Genomic DNA, 22,033 nt, shown 5'->3' with positions numbered 1-22,033 from the left:
AACTGGGGTCAAGCACAGAGATCTCCCAGCCTCCACACCCCAGGCTGGGATCAAGCGCAGAGATCTCCCAGCCTCCACACCCCAGGCTGGGATCAAGCGCAGAGATCTCCCAGCCTCCACAGCCCAGGCTGGGGTCAGACGCCACTATGTCACACCCAGCCTTACAATACATTTTTCTTTCTTCTCCCACCCATAGTTGGATAATCCACTCTCTACATCCAGACTTCAGAATGCATTTCCCAGGCTCTCTTGCAGCTGACAGTCATGTGACCATATTCTGGTCAATGAGATCAGAGAGGTGAAGGAAGTACCATCTTTCATTGCTTGAGACCCCTGGTGAACTGGGAGGCCGTGAACCAAACATAGCCCCGTAGCCTACTTATGTACAGAGAAGCACTTTGGTTCTGTTTAAATGCTTAGCATTGTAGTCTAGCAAATTAATGTGCTCTAATGGTATACCATCAGTAATGAGCATCTATTGGGCACCTACTGTGTGCCACCTCTGAGAAAGAAACATATGGTCCTGGGTGCTAATCCAACAGTCTTGGGGAGAAGTTATACGCTAACTACATAGCCCAGGCTAGTCTCAAGCATGTGGTTTTCCTGCCTCAGCCTCTCAGATGCAGAGACCACAAACATGCACCATCACACCTGGCTGGGACGCCTTAAATATGGAGCCAGATACAACTGGTGCTCATTATATGCCAAAGGAATGAATGAAGGAGCAGTGCCCATCACCAACGACCTTGCTGTCAGCACTTGGGACTGCTCTAGGGACACCGAGACTGGGACCTCTGCATCAGCCTAGAGGTCACCGGGACCGTGCAACAGGCGGCTTTTCCCAAACCTGCCTGAATGTCCCTATCATCCCCAAGTGACATTTCTCCTTAAAAACCAGGAGAGTTGACCTCGGCAGCACAAGAACTTAACCTCACACTGGGGAGGCAGGTGCTTCCCTTTGAGCTTGAAGCTACACAGCAAGTTCCAAGCCAGTTTGGGCTACACAATGAGACTCTGTAAAAATCAAAGCACATCAGGAGAGATGGTCTGGCAAGCTGGTTGCAGGGCCTGATGTCTGGAGTTTGCCGCCCTGGTGGAAGGAGAGCTGCCTCCTAACTTCTCACATGCACACAAACACAATAGATAAACAAATGTAATTTTAAACAATCGGGATATGGGGCTGGAGAGATGGCTCAGTGATCCTGGGTCTGAGTCTCAGCACCCACATGGCTGCTCACAACCATCTGGAACTCCTGTACCAGGGAATCCAAAGCCCTTTTCTGACCTCCAAGGGCACGACACACGGTACACAAGCCAAACACTCATCCACATAAATAATTTTTTTTGGCTTTTCCAGTCATGGTTTCTCCGTGTGGCCCTGGCTGTCCTGGAACTCTCTGTAGACCAGGCTGGCCTCGAACTCAGAGATCTGCCGGCCTCTGCCTCCTGGGCACTAGGATTAAAAGCATGTGCACCACTGTCCAGCTTAATTTTTTAATAAAAAATAATTAGGAGACATTTCTGCAGAACATGGGTTGGATGGAGTAGCGCAGTGGGTGTTTCTCTCTGGTCCCATACACCCCCACAGAAGAGGGTGACTCGTTGCCCCCCGGTAGCATGGCGCTAGGTTATGCTACTCTGTCACTCTCTGCCTCAGTTTCCTTATCAGTAAAGTAGGGACAACATTAATACTTCATGGATGGCTGGTGAGATTGAATATGATCCAGCTGGACTCAGGCAGAAGATCAATGAATGCTTCTGTAGGGCTACGGTGATCATGACTGCTGCTTGCCTAATTCCTGTGGGGACTGGAACCGGTGACCCTGGGGCCTTGGCGATCATCAAGCTCTCAGAATAGCAACATCCACTTATTATGTTCCTGCAGCATACTGGTGCCAAGCTAAGGGCCACAGGATGTGTCGTCCGCCTGCCCCTGTGTCCTCACCAACTCTTATTCTCCTTCCATGGCTCTCCCTGCCTCTGGACCCTTGCACCGCATTCCCCCTGCCTGTGGCTCCCAGGCCTTATCCATCTCACCTTCCAGCTTTTCCTCCAAAATTGCTTTGTGAGGGCAGGGACTTGATCAGTTTTGTTTACTGCTGTGTCCCTACATCCAGCCGGGGCTATGTATACCATAGGTGCTCAAGAAAGAGACCATGGCCAGGCAGTGGTGGCACATGCCTTTAGTCCCAGCACTCAGGAGGCAGAGGCAGGTGGATCTCTGTGAGTTCAAGACCAGCCTGGTCTACATAGCAAGTTCCAGGACCAGTTGCATAGCTACTGAGAAACCATGTCTTGAAAAACAAAAACAAAAAGTCTGTTCACATGGTCACTTTCCTCCAAGAAGCCCTGAGTCCCTCCTCACCTTATGGGCCCTGGTGATGACTTCCAGGCCCACAGAGGCCACCAGGGCTGCGATGTCATCCAGGAAGCGTCCAGGAAAGCGCAGCTTGCGGGGAGTGTCCAGTCGCTGGTTCAAGAGCAAGTGTAGTTCCATGCTTTTTATCTGGGGGTGAGGTGAGTGGGCAGGGTGTTAACTTGAAAGGTTGTGGGCGGGGATCTGTCATATGGGAGGGGCCCCAAGGCTGTGGGAGGGGCTGAAATACATAGCTGGGGCTCGAGATAAACTGGGGTGCTGGGCTGACAGGTGAGGCACTACAGGCAAGAAAGGGGAACATCAGAGGCTCTGAGCTAAGTAGTTGTGACTGAAGGGTGGTCTGGGCTTGACAGAAGGCATGGAACTTTAGCATTGAGAAGAGTGGGCTGTAGGCTGGAGAGATGGCTCAGCAGTTAAGAGCATTGGCAGCTCTTCCAGAGGTTCTGAGTTCAATTCCCAGCAACCACATGGTGGCTCACAGCCATCTATAATGAGATCTGATGCCTTCTTCTGACGTGCAGGTGTACATGCAGATAGAGCGCCATATATATAAAATAAATAAATCCAAAACAAAACAACCCCCCAAAAAAGCAATGGGCTTAAGGGGTCCTGACCCAAACAGATGCAGCCTGAAGGCTGTGAGCAGGACCTGAGGAAGTGACACAGTTGGGCCTGAGTGGGTAGGGTGTGAGAAACAGGTGGGACCAAAGGTAGAGCCTAGGATCCTGTTTGGGGCGGGTCTCACTGAGGCTGGAGCACCCTGATTGGCTAGGCTGGCTGGTCAACAAGTACAGGGACCCTTCTTGCCTCCAGGTCCCAGTGCTGGGATTACCAGCTTCTGCCAGGCCCAGTCCTTTCCTTTTCAGATGTGTTCTCCTGATCTAACTCTGGTCTTCGTGTGTGTGGCAAGCACCTTGCTCTAACTGAACCTTCTTCCCAGCCTCTGAGGGGCTGACTTTGAGGAATTCAGGACTCTGTCTTGAAGGATTTGGTGGGAGGTCAGGGCCAACAGGCCCTGGGGAAGAGAACACAAAGACCCACTTGAAGGAATCTGGGGGTTGGCAAGCCTGACTCTCAGTGCTTAGCGTCTTTTGGAGGACGGAGGGCCCATCTCTGGGTTGAGAAATCCTCTCTCAAGAGGGGGGGGTCACTGTCAAGGTGACCTCTATCCCTCGTTACAGAAGAGCTCCAAGGCCTTTTCCTAGGGTTCTCAAATGCAGTTGCAGGGCACTTGTTCTGAACGGTCTCCCTGGATGGGGACGTGCTCACCATGAGCTGGAAGAAGAACCAGGCGTGCTGTAGGGCCACCTCACGGACCGCACTACCACTCACCACCCACTGCAGGGCCAGCTCCTCGTGCAGCAACTGTGGACAGGGCGAGGGTCACCAAGGGCCATGTGACACCCTCCCACACCCCTTAGCAAGGCATGACTTGGGGAAGGTAGCCCGAAGCCTGGTTGGGGGGTCAGAGCAGCAGGAGGCCATGCAGGGTGGGATGAGAGCAGACTCCAGCCCTGACTGGGCTCTGGATGTGGGGAGGAGCACTGGACCCTCGCTGTGGGGCAGTGGGATAGACATCAGATCAGCCACCCTATTCTCCCTCTACCTTCTGCACAGTGTGTCTTGGCTGAGGGGCTGGCGGGGTCGAGGAGGAGGCCTCGAGGTAAGAGGAGGCACGGCTAGAGCTGCGGTCGATGGCCTAGGACGGATGGGATGAGCATGGATGGCAGAGAGAGTTAGTGATGAGGATGGGAAACAGACGAGGCTACATGGATGGAGGGAGGATGGTCTTTGCGGGCATGGGTAAAGAGAGATGGGCCCTGGTCCCCTTAAACACAGGAGGAACTTAGGGTTTGAAAACATTGCCAGAAACTTCCATATGCTAGAGATTTTGTGTTTAGCTTTCTTGAGACAGGGTCTCATGTAGCCCAGGCTGGCCATGTTGATGGCATCTGGTGGTGGAACCTTAGCAGGTGACTAGCATTAGGTAAAGCTGTAAGGGTGGAACCCCTACAGTACTATTAGTGGCTTTAGAAGAAGAGAAAGAGAAAGGCAGGCAAGATGGAATACACCTATAATCCTAGAGCTGAGGATGCTGAGGCAGGAGGATTGTGAGCTCCAAGTCAAGGGGTCCTTGTCTCACAATAAATGAAAGAGAAAGGAAAAGAGGGGGAGAGAGGAAGGGAAGAGAAAGGGGAGGGAGAAACAGGGAGGATTGAGAAAGTGGGGGCACAGAAGGGAGACCCAAGTTAGCTCACTGCCTCTGTCACCATGGCTACCTTTGCCACATGATCCAGCGCGAGGGGCCTGTGCTTGGGAGCTTACTTAGCATCCAGAGGTATAAAGTAACTAGTTACTCTTTACTTGTTTGTTTTTCAAGACAGGTTTTCTCTGTGTAGCCCTGGCTGTCCTGGAACTCGCTCTGTAGACCAGGCTGGCCTCGAGCTCACAGAGATCCCCCTGCCTCTGCCTCCCAAGTGCTGGGATTAAAGGTGTGTGCCACCCCTGCTCAGCAGTTACTCTCTATAAAGACCTGGTCTTGAGTTCTTTGTGCCAGGGACAGAGGACAGGCTGGGGTGATGGGCAGGGCCATGCAGGCTATGAGGCCGGTGGGGAAGGGGCACAGGCATGTGGGAATGGGTTTGTAGGTAGAACGAGGACACTGGGCATGGCCAGGGCGCTGTGGAAGTACATGGGACAGTGCGGGTAAGGGCAGGTGAAGGAGCAGCTAAAATCAGACGTGTTGGGAAAAGAGGGGGCTGGACATGGTGGGGTACACCTGTCATCCCATTGCTCAGGGGGCAGGAACAGAGTGACTTCCAGGCCATCATGGGCTACATAGCAAGAATTTGTCTCAAAGGGCAACAACCAAACTAAACAACACTCCACAAAACACAAAACAAACAACAAAAATAAGGGTTAGGATTTGACCCGGTGGTAGAGCGCTTGTCTTCCTATGGTCAGGGCCCTAGGCTCCATGCCCTGTGCTCAGGGAAAAAAACAAAACAAAACAAAAGACAAAAGAAAAGGGGGTGCCCTGTGAAGGATGGAGTCAGAACAAACAATGAAGATGAGGTGATGGCGTGGGGTGATGTAGGCCATGAGTCCCCTAGTGGGGGGGGTGCAGCAGAGACAAAGGCTGGCCATGGCACCACTGCAGACAGGGGAAAGGAATTCATGACTGGAGGAGAGGCCAGAGGGACAGTTTGTGAACATGGAGGAGGTGTGGAGAGAGAAGGAAAGGAAGGACCGTAAGACAGCAAAGACAGTGCCTGGCCTCCTGCTCCAGCCTTGCTCAGGGCCTCAGTATGTCCCTCTGCCAAATAGGTATCATGGTCCAAGTTTCACCCTCCCAGCCTGGTTTTCTGGTCAGTGCTGGAGCTGGCTCTGCCACTGGCACTTAAGCACCCTGCAGCTGACATGGCCCATCATGCACGGCTTACTTCGCATGCCTGAGCCAGACCACACACTATGAAGATCACTTCCTGCATGGAACACTACCCTGTTACTACCTGTCACCTCCTCGTGGCTCCTCAAGGCCTAACTGACCTCTCAGGAAACAGGATGACTCTGATTAATAATGCTACAGACGGGACTAGAGATGGCTCAGCAGTTAAGTCATTGGTTGCTCTTGCAGAGGACCCGTGTTTGATCCCAGCATTCACATTGTGACTTCTGAGGGCACCAGGTAGGTGCAGCATAGACACACACACACAACACTCACGGAAAAACACTCATACACATTAAGTAAATAAATTTAACATATATATATATATTTTTGGTTTTTCGAGACAGGGTTTCTCTGTAGCTTTGGAGCCTGTCCTGGAACTAGCTCTGTAGACCAGGCTGGTCTCGAACTCACAGAGATCCGTCTGCCTCTGTCTCCCGAGTGCTGGGATTAAAGGCGTGCGCCACCATCGCCCGGCTTAACATATATTTTTTAATGACAGGGTGAGTTGGCTGAGCGCGTGCCTTGCCACTGAACTTCAACGCAGCATTTTTCTTTTGTGACAGGCCTCAGACTCGTTATGTAGCCAAGGATGACTTTAGACTACTGATCCTCCTGCCTCCATCTCCAAAGGCTAGGTTTACATGCGTGCACCACCGTGCGTGGTGTATGTGGTCCTGGGGATGGAACCCAGGCCTGTGTGCACGCTAGGCCAGTGTTCTACTTGCTGAGCCCAGCTCCAGCCTGCTGAAGCATCTATGCAGCACTTCTGAACATGCTCACCTGTTTGGTGGGATCTATTCTGGGATGTCTGCTGCAGCTCAGGAGACCCCCTGGGCCCCACCCTCTGCCCATACTTGGGACCATGCTGCTGAGCACTTTACTAAGAGTCTTTTTTGTTTGTTTTGCTGAGATGAGATCTGATGTAGCCCAGGGCGACTTTGTACTCCTTCAGCTACTTCCCAAGACTTGGGATTATAGGCAGGCACCTGAAAATTTGATGTGTTATCTTCATCTCAAATATTGAGAGACTCAGAGAGGCAGCCAATCAGTTGGGCACAGGGCAAGGCCTGAGTCAAGGGGGAAAAGAGCCCAGGCCTACTGCAGGTAAAGCCCCTCCCCATACCAGGTCTCTAGGAAGAAGCTAAATTGGGGAAACCCCTGCATGAAAACAGATGGGGAACTATGGGGGTCCAGCGCTACTTCACCCTCATAGGGTTATCTATGTCAAGGAGAAGGTTAGGAGTCCCCGAAAGCAGAGGTGGGTTAAAGAGCAGGGCCATCCATGCAGGGTAGTAGAGCTGTAGCCAGTAGATTCACACAGGCCTTGATCCATTTGCACACCACAGAGTCTTCCGCCTCTGCTGGGGCTAGGGTCTATGTTTTTCTCAATGTTTGTTCTGTATCTGTTAAGACAGGGTCTCACTGTGCTGCCCTGGATGGTCTCCAACTCACCAGGCTGGCCTTAAACTCATGGAGATCCACCTGCCTCTGCCTCCCAAGTGCTGGGATCAAAGGCATGCACCACCACCACTCAGTCTTGCTTCTTAATCTTAATTTTACTTCTTGGTGGTACTGGGGATGGAACCCAGAATCTCATGCCTGCTATGAAAACTCTGCCACTCAGCCACACCCCAACCATGCAGTGGCCTAAGTGGCAGCAGGAGGCTCATTATGCCGACCAGATAGAACAAGACCGCCACAGCCCCAGACAAAGTCTGGTGGGGTCCTTGCTGCCCTCAGAGATTAGTTCATGCAAAGGTGACACACATGTGGGGGTAGATAGGGAGGGCACCTGTCTGGGGTCAGCCCCACAGTACGGAAGCACCCGCCGCAGCACAGCCTTGCTGCCTCCCGGAGCGTAAGCAGAATTCACCCAGGAGTGTGAGCGATCGACGCCCTGAAGATACAGAGAAGTGATGATGTCCCAGGCCGAGCACAGGGAAGGAAGCATGGGAGACCAAGTGTGGACACTGCCCCAGAGTACATGTGCGCCATGCACATATCTGGGAAATGTGCAGTGTGCATGTGTTCATGTAGTATGTAACTGCCTGGAGTTCACATGCATTTGAACCCATGTAGATGAGCATGGAGAGCATGTACATATGTACTCATGTATGTATGTGCACATGGGGTCTGTCTACATGCACTTGTACATGTATGTACATGGATTAAGTGCATGCATGTATGTGCATGGAGTATATGTGTATGTGCAGTGTGTGCATATATATCAATGTATGTGTGCAACATAGGCTACAATGTATATGCACCTGTGCATATATGTAAAAGGGACACACATATACACACCTTCATACTACTGTACACAGGCTGCATGTGTACACACACCTTCATACTAGTATACACATGTACACTAGTATGTGTACATACAGGCTGAATGTATGCACGCACCTTGTATTGGTGTGCATAGGCTGCATGTGTACATGGACCTGCTGAACCATGTACATTATGCTCTTTGTTGAGTCAGGCTAAGCCCTCTTTCCCATTCTCCCATGTACACACACCTTCATACTAGTGTACACAGGCTGCATGTGTACACACACCTTCATACTAGTGTACACAGGCTACATGTATACACACACCTTCAAATTAGTGTACACTGGCGACATGTGTATACACACCTTTAAATTAGTGTGCATAGGTTGCACGTGCACACACATTTTCATATTAGTGTATACAGGCTGCATGTATGCATGTACCTTGTATTAGTGTGCACAGGCTGCATGTATGCATGCACCTTGTATTGGTGTGTACAGGCTGCACGTATGCACGCACCTTGTATTGGTGTGCACAGACTGCATGTGTACATGCACCTGCTGAACCACGTACATTGTGCTCTTTGTTGAGTCAGGCCAAGCCCTCTTTCCCATTCTCCAGTCAACTGAGCAATAGGCAAAACCCCCAGAACAGCCCTGTAGCTGTGAGAGCCTCAGCCTGGCCACAGAGCTGGGACACAGCCTTCTCAACAGTGACATCTGGTTCTCCTTCCTCCATCAGCATGGATGGTCTTCGCCCGCCCACTGAGCCTGCAGCTAGGCCCTTGAGGCTGGAGGTTTCAGACGCCCCCTTGCCCTACCTTGGTGGCGAGGATGCGAGACACCTCATCATCCACAGAGCCGGGGACCACGGCCAGGTCAGGGTTGCTGCTGCTGATGCTCTTAGAACGTGTCAGGTAGAGGCTGGTGGGGCGGCCAGAGCCGCGGGCCAGTGTGGCAGCCTGTACAGTTGCTGGAGGGACCCCTGAGGAGGAAAAGATCAGGTCAACACCTGTCAGGAGGAGCCCAGTCTGAAATGGCTTCCTTCTGACTTTCCATGTTCTCCCTGTGACATGGAGTTGAACATGGTTTCTGCTCCATAGCAACTCGGGGCACACAGAACACACTGGGAACAGAGCCTAGAGCCCACATCTTCATAGACACTCTTCATTGTGCACGGATGGGAAGAAGCTAACTTCTCTTTCAGTGCTGGGGATGAAACCCAAGGTCTTGTGCAGGCTGAACACTTAGGCTACCAGGAGCTTTGCCTCAGTCCCCCCTTCTTCCCTTCCCTTTCTTCCTCTGTCTCTCCCTCTTTGCCCCCTCACCACTATTCTTTCTGTGCCTCAGGCATGCCACTGAAGTACAGATCCCCCCAAAGCCAATCTCAGCGAATGCTCTCTGCAGAAAGAGCTTTCCAAGATCACTGTATCTGTGACTACCTGTGTCCTTGTGGAGTGAACACTACTATTGCCCCACTTAAAAACAGAAAGACAAACTGGGCGGTGGTGGCACAGGGCTTTAATTCCAGCACTCAGGATGGAGAGGCAGGCGGATCTCTGTGAGTTCAAAGCTAGTCTGGTCTACAAAGTGAGTTCCAGGACAGCCAAAACTACAAAGAGAAATTGTTTCCAAAATAGACAGACAGATAGGTAGATGATAGATAGAAAGATAGATGATAGATAGACAATAGATAAGATAGATAGATGGATGGATAGATAGAAGATAGAAAGATAGATGATAGATAGATAGATAGATAGATAGATAGATAGATAATGGATGGATAGATAGATGATAGGTAGATAGATGATAGATAGATGATAGATAGATAGATAGATAGATAGATAGATAGACAGACAGACAGATAGAAAGAAAAGTGGGAAAGCAGGCTCAGAGAGATAAAGGCCAGGGCCACAGAGCGTCTGTCTAGGCAATAGAACGACACTCAACCAGGCAGCCTTTCTTAAGCCCCTGTTCTCAGCATCTTGCTGATGGGCGGAACCAGTTGTCAGTCACGTGTGTAGAGCCCTGCCCTGAGGCCAGAGCAAAGTGGGCCAGCTGGTGTCTACCTCGCAAGTCACCCAAGCGAGGCTGTGAGGCCCTGGGCCTTTGCATATGGCTATTCTCTTCTGCTTAGTGTGCAGCTCGTGATCACCAGCAATTCCTGTGGCCCAGCATTCTCCGTCAACACTCACCTCCCGGCAGGCTGAGGTCACCGCCAGGGAGGCGAAAGACATAGTGGACATAGGCAGCCAGCAGTGGGCAGTGACCACGGCAATCTTGAACGGCCTCCAGGCTCCGGTGCACAAGGCTGGCTACATGAGCCATAGCTTCAAAGGCCCCTCGGCCCAGGTTCACTGTCGGACAGAGCAAAGGTCAAGCTCCACTGCCCAAAGCCTCCAGAGGAGGGAGAGGTCGCTAGGGTGGAAGAGCCCATCAGGATCTTAAAGGCCTGCACTGGGGGCCTGTGCCCTGGGGGTCCAGAGAAACAGATGAACTATAGGAAGAAACTCAGGGCTGGGGAAGAAGGGGGGGTGCCTTTCCAGAAACAGGCCTGACACCACAGTGGCTCACCTATCTGGCCCCCAATGATGGGTGGCCGCACAACCAGGTGGACAAGCTTGTCTAGAACGTGGTGGGAAAAGGTCACAAGGGGCTCTGGGCTGGCATGGCGCAGGGCTGCCAAGCTGGCTCGCAGCTCCTGCTCCACAGTGGCCTCACTCAGCACTGTCTCCTTGAGCCGGAATGGAAAGGTCCCTTCTTCTAGAACATGTACCAAAGTGAAGAACTTATCCAAGTGGGGGTCCTAAGGACAGGGAAGGACATGGAGTGAGCAGAGAGCAGGGGTGGGGGGTGGGGGTGGGGAGAGGGAGCGGAGGGGGAGAGCGAAGGGGGAAAGGGGGGCAGGGGGTGCCCCGCCCTCTCATCTGAGTCAGCAGTCTGGGTCAGGCGGACTAAAGTCACGTCCGGTGGCTGGAGGCCAGACCTTTACCAGCCAGTTGCAAGTAAATCTTGCTCAATCCCAGGGTAAGCGGGAGGGGTTCTCAACCAGCTCTGTACCTGGGGGTGCACGGAAGACACAGCTGTTAGCTCCACACTGAACACACCCTTGTGACCGTCCACCCAGCGCATGCCCGGCAGCGCCACCTGTGGGAGGGAGAGGTGGGGTGGGCAAGGCTTTCCCTCCCACATGCATCAGGCCACAAGGCCAGGCCATGGCCCTGGCCATTGCGACATCATGGCCTGAGGGAGCGGCAGGGCACCCTAAGGAGAGCCCTAATGGCAGGCTGGAAACCCACAGAAAATGGGGGCTATGTTCGGAGTGAACATTAACCAGGAAAGACAACAGCCTAGGAATAGCACGTAATGGGGAACTTGAAGCCATCAGACTTGTTCGTTAGCTGGTATAGGGAGAGGGGCTAATAGAGGTGACGGAAACGACGCCAGAGGGGCTGATGGAGGCTGGAAACGACACCAGGCATGGTGATACATGCCGGCCATCCCAACACTTGGGAGACAGACGCAAGGTTATTCTCAACCCCACAGAATTCCAGGCCTGCTTGGGCTGTGTGTGACCTTGTCTTAAAAAAAAAAAAAAGTTCCAGTAGGTAGAGGCTCTGACCACCTAGTCTAATAACCTGCGTCTAACCCCTGGGACCTGCACGGTAGACAGAACAGACCCCAGAGTTATTCTTTATTCTCTGACTTTCACACTCTTCCCATGGTACATGGGGCACACTTCCAAAATAACAAATGTGTGTGTGTGTGTGTGTGTGTATGTATGTATGTATGTATTTGGGGGGGGGGTCGAGAAGGAGTTTCTCTGTGTAGCTTTGGAGCCTGTCCTGGAACTTGCTCTGTAGACCAGGCTGGCCTGCCTGCCTCTGCCTCCAGAGTGCTGGGATTAAAGACATGCACCACTACGACCTGGAAGGCTGTTTATGGAACAGAGAGGCTTGGGGACAGTGAGAGAGGAGAGGGCTAGTAGGGGTAAGGAAGAGGCACAGAGGATGCAGCATCCCACAGAGTCATTCTGTTGGAGTGGCAAGAGGCACAGGGGACCCGCAGGGGCCCACGGAGGAGGCTGAGAGCTGGAGGGCAATGAAGGCATCGGTGTTGGGGGCACAGGCACCTACATCGGGCGTCAGGACTGAATAGCTGGGAGGAGGCTGGTCCACGGACACAGGCAGGCAGAAGGGACCCGTTCTCAAGCGGCCATGTTGTAGCAGAGGGATCCACTGGGGAGAAGATGAATGGATGAGGGTCGGGTGTGGTTGGGGGACCAAGGGTCAGGGGAGGAAGCTGTGAAGTAACAGTGGCTCACGGTGAAGCCCACAGGCGTCTCCAGGGCTGTTCCTGGCCGGGGCTGGCAGCTGACATGGTAGAAGGTAAAAAAGAGGTGATGGTTCTCGGTCACACAGGCGGGAAGTCGCAGCTTGAATTCCTCGTAAAATTCAGGAGACCTGGTAAGACAGGGCCAGGGGCTAGGGGCCAGCTAGGGAGTGGGAATCTCAGAGGGTGACTTCCTGCCTCAACTTACCTCATTTGCATACCAAAACTCTTCCTGTTCCCTTCATACTCTCCCTACAGGTAGAGTCCCCCAGGGACACCCAACCCCACATACTTGTTATGATAGACCACTGGTGTAAAAGCTTCTCTGGTGAACTCGCTACAGCTGGATTTCCCGAAGATGACCTGTGGGAGGGGGACATGAGGGACTCACTGGGGACAAGCTACGCCTGCCCCATCCCCTTCCCTCCAGGGCAGGGTCACTGCACTGACCGGCAAGGCCTGGCTTTGGTCCTCGCCTGCCATGTACTGGATCCGCACGGCCAGGTTGCGCACAGAGCCCTGGCGACTGCTGAAATTGAGGCTGTGTGGGTATACGAAGAGCAGGTTCCTGAAAAAGAGAGCTGGGGACTCAGCCATGGGAAAGAGGGGCATGAATCATGAAGTAGGTGCACTCAGGACAGAGTAGGCTGTGACCCAGGCATCACAAGGGTCATGGATAAACAAAACCTCTTTGTTAGTGTTGTTTTGTTTTTTGAGACAGGGTTTCTTTGTGCAACAGCCCTGCCTGTCCTGGAACTCGCTTTGTAGACCAGGCTGGCCTTGAACTCACAGAGATCCACCTGCCTCTGCCTAACAAGTGCTTGGATTAGAGGTGTGTGCCACCACTGCCAGGTGAAACCTCTTGACGCACACATCTAGATTCAGGGAGGAACAAGCCAGGCACATGTGGGCACTGAGAGCCAGGGGTTTTAGGTCTTTTAAATTCGAATTCAAGGGCTATACAGCAAGCTCTAGGCCAGCCAAAGCTACATAGGAGACCTTGTCTCAGAAAAAACCCACAAACAACAACAGCAGGCATTTGAGTCAGGGTCTCGTGTGGCCCAGGACAGAGTTGGTCTCCTACTTAGCTCAGGATGATTTTAAACTCTTGACTTCCTATTTCTACCCCCAAAGTGCTGGGGCAACAGGCATGTGCCACCATCCCTGGGGCGATCAAGGATCAGGGACAGAATGCTGGGCTTCGTGTGAACTAGGCAAGCACTCTGCCAGCTGAGCCCCAGCTCCAGTTCCTGAGGGCTGAGGGCTGAAAAGGTAGCCTGGGTGCTGGAGAAATGGCTCAGCAGTTAAAACTGCTCTGTGAGAGAATCCAAACTCAGTCCCCAGCACCCACATCAGGCAGCTCCAGGGGGACCTGTGCTCATACCCTGTCCCCAGACACATATGACTAGAACAATAAAATAAAGCTTTCCAGAAGGCGGTCCAGTAGGAATAGACGGTTTTGGGGGGGGGGGGGAGCTGCCCACAGTTTCCTGCTGCCTGGCTAGAAAAGCTGAGGGAGTTGGGAGGGCCTTAGACCTTCTACTCAACATTGTACCTTACCCTCTCTGAGGTCTGGAAGGGGGTGGGGTGAGTGGGTATGTGGAGGAAACGGTAGAAGGGGAGGCAGTGGGAACTTGGATTAGTATTTTTTTTTAAAATCTAATAAAAAAAAAAAGGTGGTCCATATGACCAGGAGGCGTGGCTGCCCTCCTCACCTCATCAGCGCCTTGCTGGCATTACCGTTACACAGTCTGTCTCTCAGGTGGACATATCAGTCAGAACCTGGTGCTGGAGGGCCTGGTCCTGCCTCCTGTACCCAAGTATAACTGCACAGCCCCCAACCTGTAGGCCTCGGTTGCTCTATCTGTATAACGGGGCATTTGGCCTGCCAGCTCAGCCTTTGTAACCCAATACCAACCACCAATAACTCAGTGACAGTCGCCACACACACCTCTGTGGCATTTGGGTGCCAGCTCCACTCCAAACACTCAGTATGAGCAACCCCATGGCCATGTTCTGTGCTGCTGGGGAATGGGAAGAAGGGCCCGGCGCATACCCGGCAAGCCTTCCGTCTCTAAGCTTCACCTCAGCCCTTCCTTTCTTGATGTGAGAGAGGGTCTAGTTCTGCAGCCCAGGCTGGCCTTGAACCCAATTCTTCCCGCCTCAGCCTCCCAAGTGCTGGAAGGACGTGAGCCTGATTTACTTACTAACTTTCCATTTGCTATCAATGACTGTTGAGCACACAGTGGGTGCTCAACAAATGTGTATTTCCCATATGTGTGACCCCCAGGTGGAAATGAACTGCAGTACTTGACCCCAGGCTTCTAGGAACTTAAAGTCAGCACAGAGCACAGACAGGGTCAGAGGTCAGGCTTCATAGCCTCAGGGGGGAGCTGTCATGTCACTCCTGCACCCCCAAGCTGGCAGCCACACTCACAGTGACCCCTTGCAAGGAGACAAGGAAGCCAGGTGACGCACAGGCCTGAGTCCATGCAAATGGCTGACAGTCATGAGATTCCAGTGGCCCCTCAGCGTGGCCAAACACTGGCCGCTGCATCAGTGTGTAGAGAGCCATGGCTCATGGAAGCCAAGCCTAGGTTCAGGTGAGGAACTGAGGGACAAGGCATGCTGCAGTCATACAGCCCCTGGTGCTGAGATCTAGGGCCTGAGTTCCTCCTCCACCCCTACCCCCTGCCACAGCTGGCCCCGAGTTCTAGCCAGCGTGATATCAGCGTGGCCTGCTTAGCCATCAGCCTGATGCAATGCCTGCACCCTGCCAGGCCCTTGTGCAACCATGGCTGGCTAACCATTGACCAGGGAGGAGGGGGTGGTCAATGGCAGTCAGTGGCAATAAAAGGCGGTGGCCCACAGTAGCAGAAGAACCACACCCCCAGACCGTCAGCCATGGCTGTGCTCGCTCTCTGCCTTCTGTGGGCCTTCACGACAGCAGTGCAACTTGCCCCAGTATCTCCTCTGGGTGGTCCAGAGCCAGCCCAATATGAAGAGCTGACCCTGCTCTTTCATGGGGCTTTACAGCTAGGCCAGTCCCTCAACAGCGTGTACAGAGCCACGGAGGCGCGTCTGACAGAAGCTGGGCGCAGCCTGGGCCTCTTTGACAGAGCCCTGGGCCTCCTGGGCACAGAGGTCAATCAAGGCCGAGATGCAACACAGGAGCTTCGCACCAGCTTGTCGGAGATTCAGGTGGGCACTGGAGCTGGGGTGAATTTAAGTTGAGGGTGTCCCACTGTCCTGGTTAGCTCATAATAGAGGAAAAGTGATCAAATGCTCCGTGAACAGACCTGGACTAGGGACCTCACTGATGCCATCTGCTGAGCAGGCTGAAGAGGATGTACTGCACCTTCGAGCAGAGGCCACAGCCCTGTCTCTGGGAGAAGTGGACCGGGCCCAGCGAGCTCTACGGGACACTGTACGGAGACTACAAGTCCAGCTGAAAGGCGCCTGGCTGGGCCAAGCCCACCAAGAATTTGAGACCTTAAAGGTAAGGGGCTCCCGGGTCTGAGAGGGGTACAGCCCTGCTTCCCAATCAGCAGCCGCATCTGAACCCTGAGCTAGAGGACCCCCCTTGTTGTTGTATCTGAGTTCTACCCTCAGTGACCTTCTGGGATTCCGTTTTCCCATTTGCAAGTATGGTCAGGGACCAGGCACGGTGGTGCTTGCCCGTGACCCCAGAACCCTGGAGGCAGGGGCTGGAGGAACAGAAGTTTAAAGCCTGTCATGCCTACAGAGAGGCCAGCCTGGGTCACATGGTGACACCCTGTGTAAAAAAGAACCAAAGAGGGATAACTGGGTGTGGAGGCACACGCCTGCAAGCCCCCCACTTGTCTCCCCCAGGCGGGATGGTCAAGAGTCCCAGTGGTCTGACTAGACGGACACCCGACTTAGGCTTGTGCTGAGTGAGGCCCTGTCTCAAAGTGAGGAGTGCAGGATGGGACTGGCAAGGTAGCTCAGCAGGTGAAGGCCGTGCTGCCCAGCCCAGGGACCTGGGCTCCACGCTAGGGTCCGCATGGGGAAGGAAAGAGGCCACTCCCAAAAGCTGTCCTCTGATTTCTACATCTGTCTATGCATGTGCTAGAAAAAATAAATTTTAAAGTAAGAGGAACAGTCACTTCAGAGCGAAGCTAGAGCCTCAAAATGCGGGCAATGAACACAGTAGGTGCTCAATAAATGCTTCTTATCATAGTATCTGGCGCCATGTACTGAGAAAACAAGCCCTCTCTTAGATACACTTTACAAATGGGGAAACTGAGGCCAAAGGGGCTTAGACATTTGCTGGGTCATAGGGACCGTAACAGAGAGGTCTGGCAGTGATTAGGAGATGGGAGGTGACCCCCAACCCCAGCTGAGGTCACTATGCTACTCCACAGGCTCGAGCGGATAAACAGAGCCACCTTTTATGGGCGCTCACGGGCCATGTGCGGCGACAGCGGCGGGAGATAGCAGAGCAGCAACAGTGGCTGCGACAGATCCAGGAGAGGTGAGTCTGTGGAGGACTTCCACTTGGGGCGTCAGGGTGGGTGGTGTCTAGGTCCACTGAAGAGGGTCCCCCACACCAACCTGGCCATGACTGAGCTGTCTCCCTCCCTAGACTCCACACAGCAGCCCTTCCGGCCTGAGACCGTCTGGATGCCATTGAGAACCAGTCAAACCACTAGGAACACTGAATGTGATCCACGAGGCTCCTGAGCAGGACAGACAGAGCTGCCCGCCGGCTGGGCTTGGCCAGTGTGCCCCGCTTCCTGACACAGACCGGAGACAGAAGCAAGCAGGCGGGATGGAAGGCAGAAGACAGAGCCCCGTGGAAGAGGGCTGGAGACAGTACATGAGTTCCTTTATGCTCACACACCCCACAATAAAACAGAACAGAGGCTATCTATGCTGAGTGCCTGTGTCTGTGTCTGCAAGAATGGGGGTCGGGGGCTTAGCTGACACCTGCCCAGTATGCACAATGCACAACACCCTGGGTCCCAAATACAACCACAGTGTAGTGGTGAACACTTGTTGTCTCAGCAACGGGAAGGCAATGGCAGGAGGATCAGGAGTTCATGGAGAGGCAGAGACAGGTGGATCCCTAGCCAGCCTCTCCTACCCGGAAAGTTCCAAGCTGTGAGTGACCCTGTCTGAGAATAAACATGTCGGGAGCTGGAGAGAAGGCTCTGGTTAAGAGCACATATTGCTCTTGCAGAGGACCCGTCCACATTCATCACTTGCCAGGTGGCTCACAATCACCTGAAACTCTAACTCCAGGGGATCCAAAGTCCCTGGTCTCCTCAGTACCCCACATGCAGGTGTGCCTGTACCCACACACAGGTGAGCATTCCCACATACAGGTGCACATTCCCATACAGATACAGACAAGCATACACAGAGAAAGGAGAGAGAGAATTAAAAATAATAAAACCCAGGCATGCATGGTAGTATACATTTTTAACCCCAGGACTTGGGAGGCAGAGGTAGATAGTCTCTATGAATCCAGGTCAACTAGGGCTACACAGTGAGACTCTATCTCAACAGATAATAATAGTAATTGATATAGAGATAAATACTTTGCATTGGTATAAATCTTTGTCTACTGATATATATTTAAGGTCTATTGATATATATTTAAGAGGTCTTTGAAGAGTTGAAGACAGATAGTTATAGTTTTCCTTAGTTATGATAAAAAGATAAATTAGATACAAGACTTTAAACTCACAAAGATAGATAGATAGATAATGGAATATTTTCTTTAATTTTTGCCTTGTACAAATAGACTACTGTATCTGTAATTCTTGCTTGATACCTCTTTTGTTTTTGTTTTTGTTTTTTTTTAAATATTTATTTTTTATTATGTATACAATATTCTGTCTACATGTATGCCTGCAGGCCAGAAGAGGGCACCAGACCTCATTACAGATGGTTGTGAGCCACCATGTGGTTGCTGGGAATTGAACTCAGGACCTTTGGAAGAGCAGGCAATGCTCTTAACCTCTGAGCCATCTCTCCAGCCCCCTTGATACCTCTTTTGTTAAAGTGAAAACCTTCCTTTAATTAGACAGCAAAGGGGAGATGATGTGGAATTCAGTTCTCCTCTGTATGCTGTGAATATGTTTTATTACCATTGGTTAATAAAGAAGCTGTTTTCGCCAATGGCTTAGCAGAGTAAAGTCAGGCAGGAAATCCAAACAGAGATATATACAGAGAGTAGGCAGAGTCAAAGAGATAACATGTAGCTGCCAAAGGAGGCAGATGCCATGTAGCTGCCCAAGAAGCAAGAGGTAACAAATTATGAGCCTCATGGTAAAATACAAAATAATAGAAATGGGTTAATTTAAGATGCAAGAGTTAGTTAATAAGGAGCCTGAGCCATTGGCTAAAACAACTTTATTCATCAACCAAGAAAAGCAACACACATACAGAAGGACATCCCACATCAAGTAACAACAAATGTTAGAGAAAAAAGGTAGGGATACTGAGATGGCTCAGAAGATAAAGGTGTCACGGCAGCCTGGCAACATGAGTTCTAGTCTGAAAAGCACACAGTAGACATCAACTGATTCTGCAAGTTATCCTCTGACCCCCGCACTCACACTGTGTGCTGCACCTCCCGCCCCTCCAAACAAATAAAATGAATAAATATGATTTTTAAAAAAGCTCCTAAAACCAGGTCGATAACTCCTGAAGAACAGCACCCAAGACTGTTCTCTGGCCTCCAAACACATGCAGACATTCACTCAAATACACCCAAGCACCCCCTCACACTAGAGAAAGATAAATATGGGCGCATGCACACACACACACACACACACACACACACACACACACACACACACGAATGGAGGCCCCACCAGCCCGGACACTGTACCTGTAGCAGGTATGGGGGGCATAAACCTCCCGGGCAGGAAACTCCAGGACCTCCTTGGTGGGCCGCCCCCTGGGGTCTGGATAGGGCTTGACATGCAGTAATTCGGGCGACAGGCAGAAGTGTAAGTTCTCGGGTGCTGGGGAGATGTCGATCTTGAGCTGAGCTGGGGAGAAAGAACTTGGTTTTTACCTGTCTCAGTCTCCAAAGCGGGGGCACTTCTGCTGGGACTCTGCCTGTCCCCTGGTGTCCTGGTGTTCTCTGGGGATTGCATCCATTAGGAGCAAAATTCAACTGCCCAGTTCCTTCCACTGTCTATCCGGGCCCCAGGGTTAGTCCCCAGTACCCCAGGATGGTCTGGTGAATGACCATGTAGGCAACAGCTCTTCTTTATAGGGTGTCACTCACGCACCAGTCACAGGTCGCAAACGCCTCAGCAGGGACGATGGTCGCCGCATGTCCGCCAGAAACTTGAAAAGGTCCTCATCACTGAGACGCTCTGCCTCCTGCAGGTTACAGGTTCCCCAAGGCAAGGGGTTGAAAGTCCCCCAGATGAATGGGGCCTCAGGGTAAGAATCCCTGTGTTTCCTTCCTCCCAGGCCCCTGTCCTATACTAAGGTCACCTGTTTAAAGAAGTTGGTGACAGTTAAAGTGGCCGGGCGGAAGCTGGAGAAGCTGCAGGCATCGTCCCCACTACAGCCTCGATCCTGGGGCCCCCGACGGCGGCGTTCTGCCCAGGTAGGTCTGCGCTCTAGGAGAGATGGGCATGGTGGCAGGGGCGGGGGTGGAGGGCGCATGAATGAGAGAAGGGTGATGTGGTGGCAGAGGAAGGGAGACGGGTGCAATGACGCTGAGAGACAGCAAACGGCGCGCGTCCTCACCGCCCTCTGAGTCAGAATCCCGGTCCTGAGGCCCAACACTGCTCACGATGTTGGCTAGGTGCACAGCCGTCCAGGCGAAGGGCATGCGGTAGCGGCCGAGCCTGGTGCAGAACTGCTCGGCGGCCAGGCGCAGCCTCTCCAGCTTCTCTTTGTTCTGTGGGAGATGCACCTACAGCTCAGCGTCCCTCCCCGTGCCGCACCCTCAAAACCTACCCTCCCACCCTGCCCAGCTCACCCACACCTACCTTCGCTGTGTCTGCCTCCTTCATCACCATGTACGGCTCGCAGCACTCGCTGATGTCCCCCTGCTGAAGCACCTTTTCCAGCTGCAGGGCAGAAGACCCAGCGAGGGACTCCTTAGCCCCCTTCCAGTCTTCTGGACCCTCGGTGACCCACAGATACTTCATTCGAGACTGAGAATGAACCCAGGACTCCTGCATCCTAGCAAGCCTGTATCACTATTCTCTAGCCCATACTGACAGTGGCCATGGCTCCCACAGTCCTCAGTACTGACTTCTAGCATGCTGCTGGCCAGTAGCTCGTTTCAGATGTGTCTCAATCCCTTCATCCATTCCACCCTAAACTGTGGATATTTTCTCTACATCCCCCCTCCCCCCATCCAGGATCTCACTATGTAGCTCTGGCTGTCCCGAAATTCTCTACATAGGGCTTTGAACTCAGAGATTCATCAGTCTCTTCCCTCCCAGGACTGGGATTAAAGGTGCGCACCTCTACACCCAGCTTTTTTTCACTTTCTTAACAGAATTTATTTTTAATTATGCATGTGTCTGAGTGTAAGTGCAGTGCCCATGGTGGCCAGAAGAGGGCACTGGATCCACCCAGCATGGGCGCTGGAAATTGAACAAAAGTCTTCAGCAAGAACAGTGGGTGCTCAACTGCTAAAGCATCTCTCCAGCCCCCAGCCCTCATTTCTCTTGTTTTGAGACAAGTTCACACCGCAGCGCCCTGGTTGTCCTGGAACTTGCTCTGTAGACCAGGCTGGCCTCTAACTCACTAAGATCCACCTGCCTCTGCCTCTGCCTCTGCCTCTGCCTCCTGAGTGCTGGGATTAGAGGCATGTGCCGCCAGCATCTCTTTATCTCTCTTACACTGGGGATAGTAAAAACCAGGGCCTCCTTTACCACTGAGCCACGCCCCCAGGCCCTCACTGAAGGATTCTAGAACACCCTATTGCTGAAGCAGGCCCTTTTCCACTTTTATTTTGAAATTGATTCTCATGGCCTGAATTCAGATTTGCAATCCTCCTGTGTTCTGGTTGGCTTTTTGTCAGCTTGACACCTGCCAGGGTTTTCTGGGAGGATGGAATTTCAATGGAGAAAACACCTCCCCTCAGATTGGCCCGTAGGCCAGTCTGAGGCATTTTCTTCATTCATACTGATGTGGGAGGCATCACTGTGGGTGGTGCCTCTCTGGGCAGGTGTCCCTGAGGTGTATAAGAAGACAGGCTGGCGGGTCAGGAAGAGCAAGCCAGGAAGCAAGCAGCACTCCTCCATGGCCTCTGCTTCAGTTTCTGACTCTAGGTTCCTGCCCCGACTTCCCTTTACGATGGAGTGACCCGAGAAGTATAATCTGAAATAAATCATTTTCTCCCCAAGTTGTTGTTGGCCATGGTGCTTGTCACAACATAAGCCCCAACCTCCCTGGTAGCTAGGCTTAATAGGCACACGCCATCACACGGCATCACACAGGCACACACCATCACATGGGCACACGCCAACACACGGGCACACGGATCACATGGGCACACAGATCACACGCCATCACATGGACATACATCATCACATGGGCACACCATCACACAGCACACGCCATCACACGAGCACACGCCATCACACGAGCACA

General features: G+C 52.5%; 2 protein-coding genes across 11 annotated transcripts in view; one reads left to right on the top strand and one right to left on the bottom strand.

Moving 5' to 3' along the window:
- Positions 1-22,033, bottom strand: part of Dock6 (dedicator of cytokinesis 6) — a 59,496-nt gene that overhangs the window by 24,482 nt on the left and 12,981 nt on the right. For 6 of the 10 annotated variants that reach the window (XR_007589199.1, XR_007589201.1, XR_007589200.1 and 3 more), the window contains 17 exons: positions 20,416-20,496; positions 20,171-20,324; positions 19,913-20,040; positions 19,702-19,795; positions 19,293-19,455; positions 12,881-12,998; positions 12,723-12,793; positions 12,423-12,561; positions 12,235-12,336; positions 11,159-11,245; positions 10,673-10,904; positions 10,294-10,455; positions 8,920-9,083; positions 7,621-7,725; positions 3,984-4,076; positions 3,647-3,742; positions 2,366-2,506 (listed from right to left, as the gene is read on the bottom strand). Coding sequence is in view for 7 of the 10 variants with exons in the window: in XM_050125592.1 (XP_049981549.1) it covers positions 2,366-2,506; positions 3,647-3,742; positions 3,984-4,076; positions 7,621-7,725; positions 8,920-9,083; positions 10,294-10,455; positions 10,673-10,904; positions 11,159-11,245; positions 12,235-12,336; positions 12,423-12,561; positions 12,723-12,793; positions 12,881-12,998; positions 19,293-19,455; positions 19,702-19,795; positions 19,913-20,040; positions 20,171-20,324; positions 20,416-20,496 (2,130 nt within the window). In the remaining 3 variants the exon portion in view is untranslated. Of the gene's footprint in view, positions 1-2,365; positions 2,507-3,646; positions 3,743-3,983; positions 4,077-7,620; positions 7,726-8,919; positions 9,084-10,293; positions 10,456-10,672; positions 10,905-10,959; positions 11,246-12,234; positions 12,337-12,422; positions 12,562-12,722; positions 12,794-12,880; positions 12,999-19,292; positions 19,456-19,701; positions 19,796-19,912; positions 20,041-20,170; positions 20,325-20,415; positions 20,497-22,033 lie in introns of those variants that run through there. The other 4 variants (XM_050125593.1, XM_050125594.1, XM_050125595.1 and 1 more) reach the window with 4 other exon arrangements.
- Angptl8 (angiopoietin like 8) lies at positions 15,302-17,324 on the top strand. Its single transcript, XM_050125611.1, has 4 exons — positions 15,302-15,631; positions 15,768-15,929; positions 16,816-16,925; positions 17,037-17,324. The coding sequence occupies exons 1-4, from the start codon at positions 15,335-15,337 to the stop codon at positions 17,062-17,064; spliced, it is 597 nt and encodes a 198-aa protein (XP_049981568.1). The 5' UTR covers positions 15,302-15,334; the 3' UTR covers positions 17,065-17,324.

Source organism: Alexandromys fortis, unplaced genomic scaffold (genome assembly GCF_014885135.2).
Source record: "Alexandromys fortis isolate MF-2015 unplaced genomic scaffold, M_Fortis_MF-2015_v1.1 scaffold_242, whole genome shotgun sequence".
NCBI classification, from domain to species: domain Eukaryota; kingdom Metazoa; phylum Chordata; class Mammalia; order Rodentia; family Cricetidae; genus Alexandromys; species Alexandromys fortis.
Note: the sequence above shows the minus strand (reverse complement) of the source record. Positions and strands in the feature narration are given on the sequence as shown.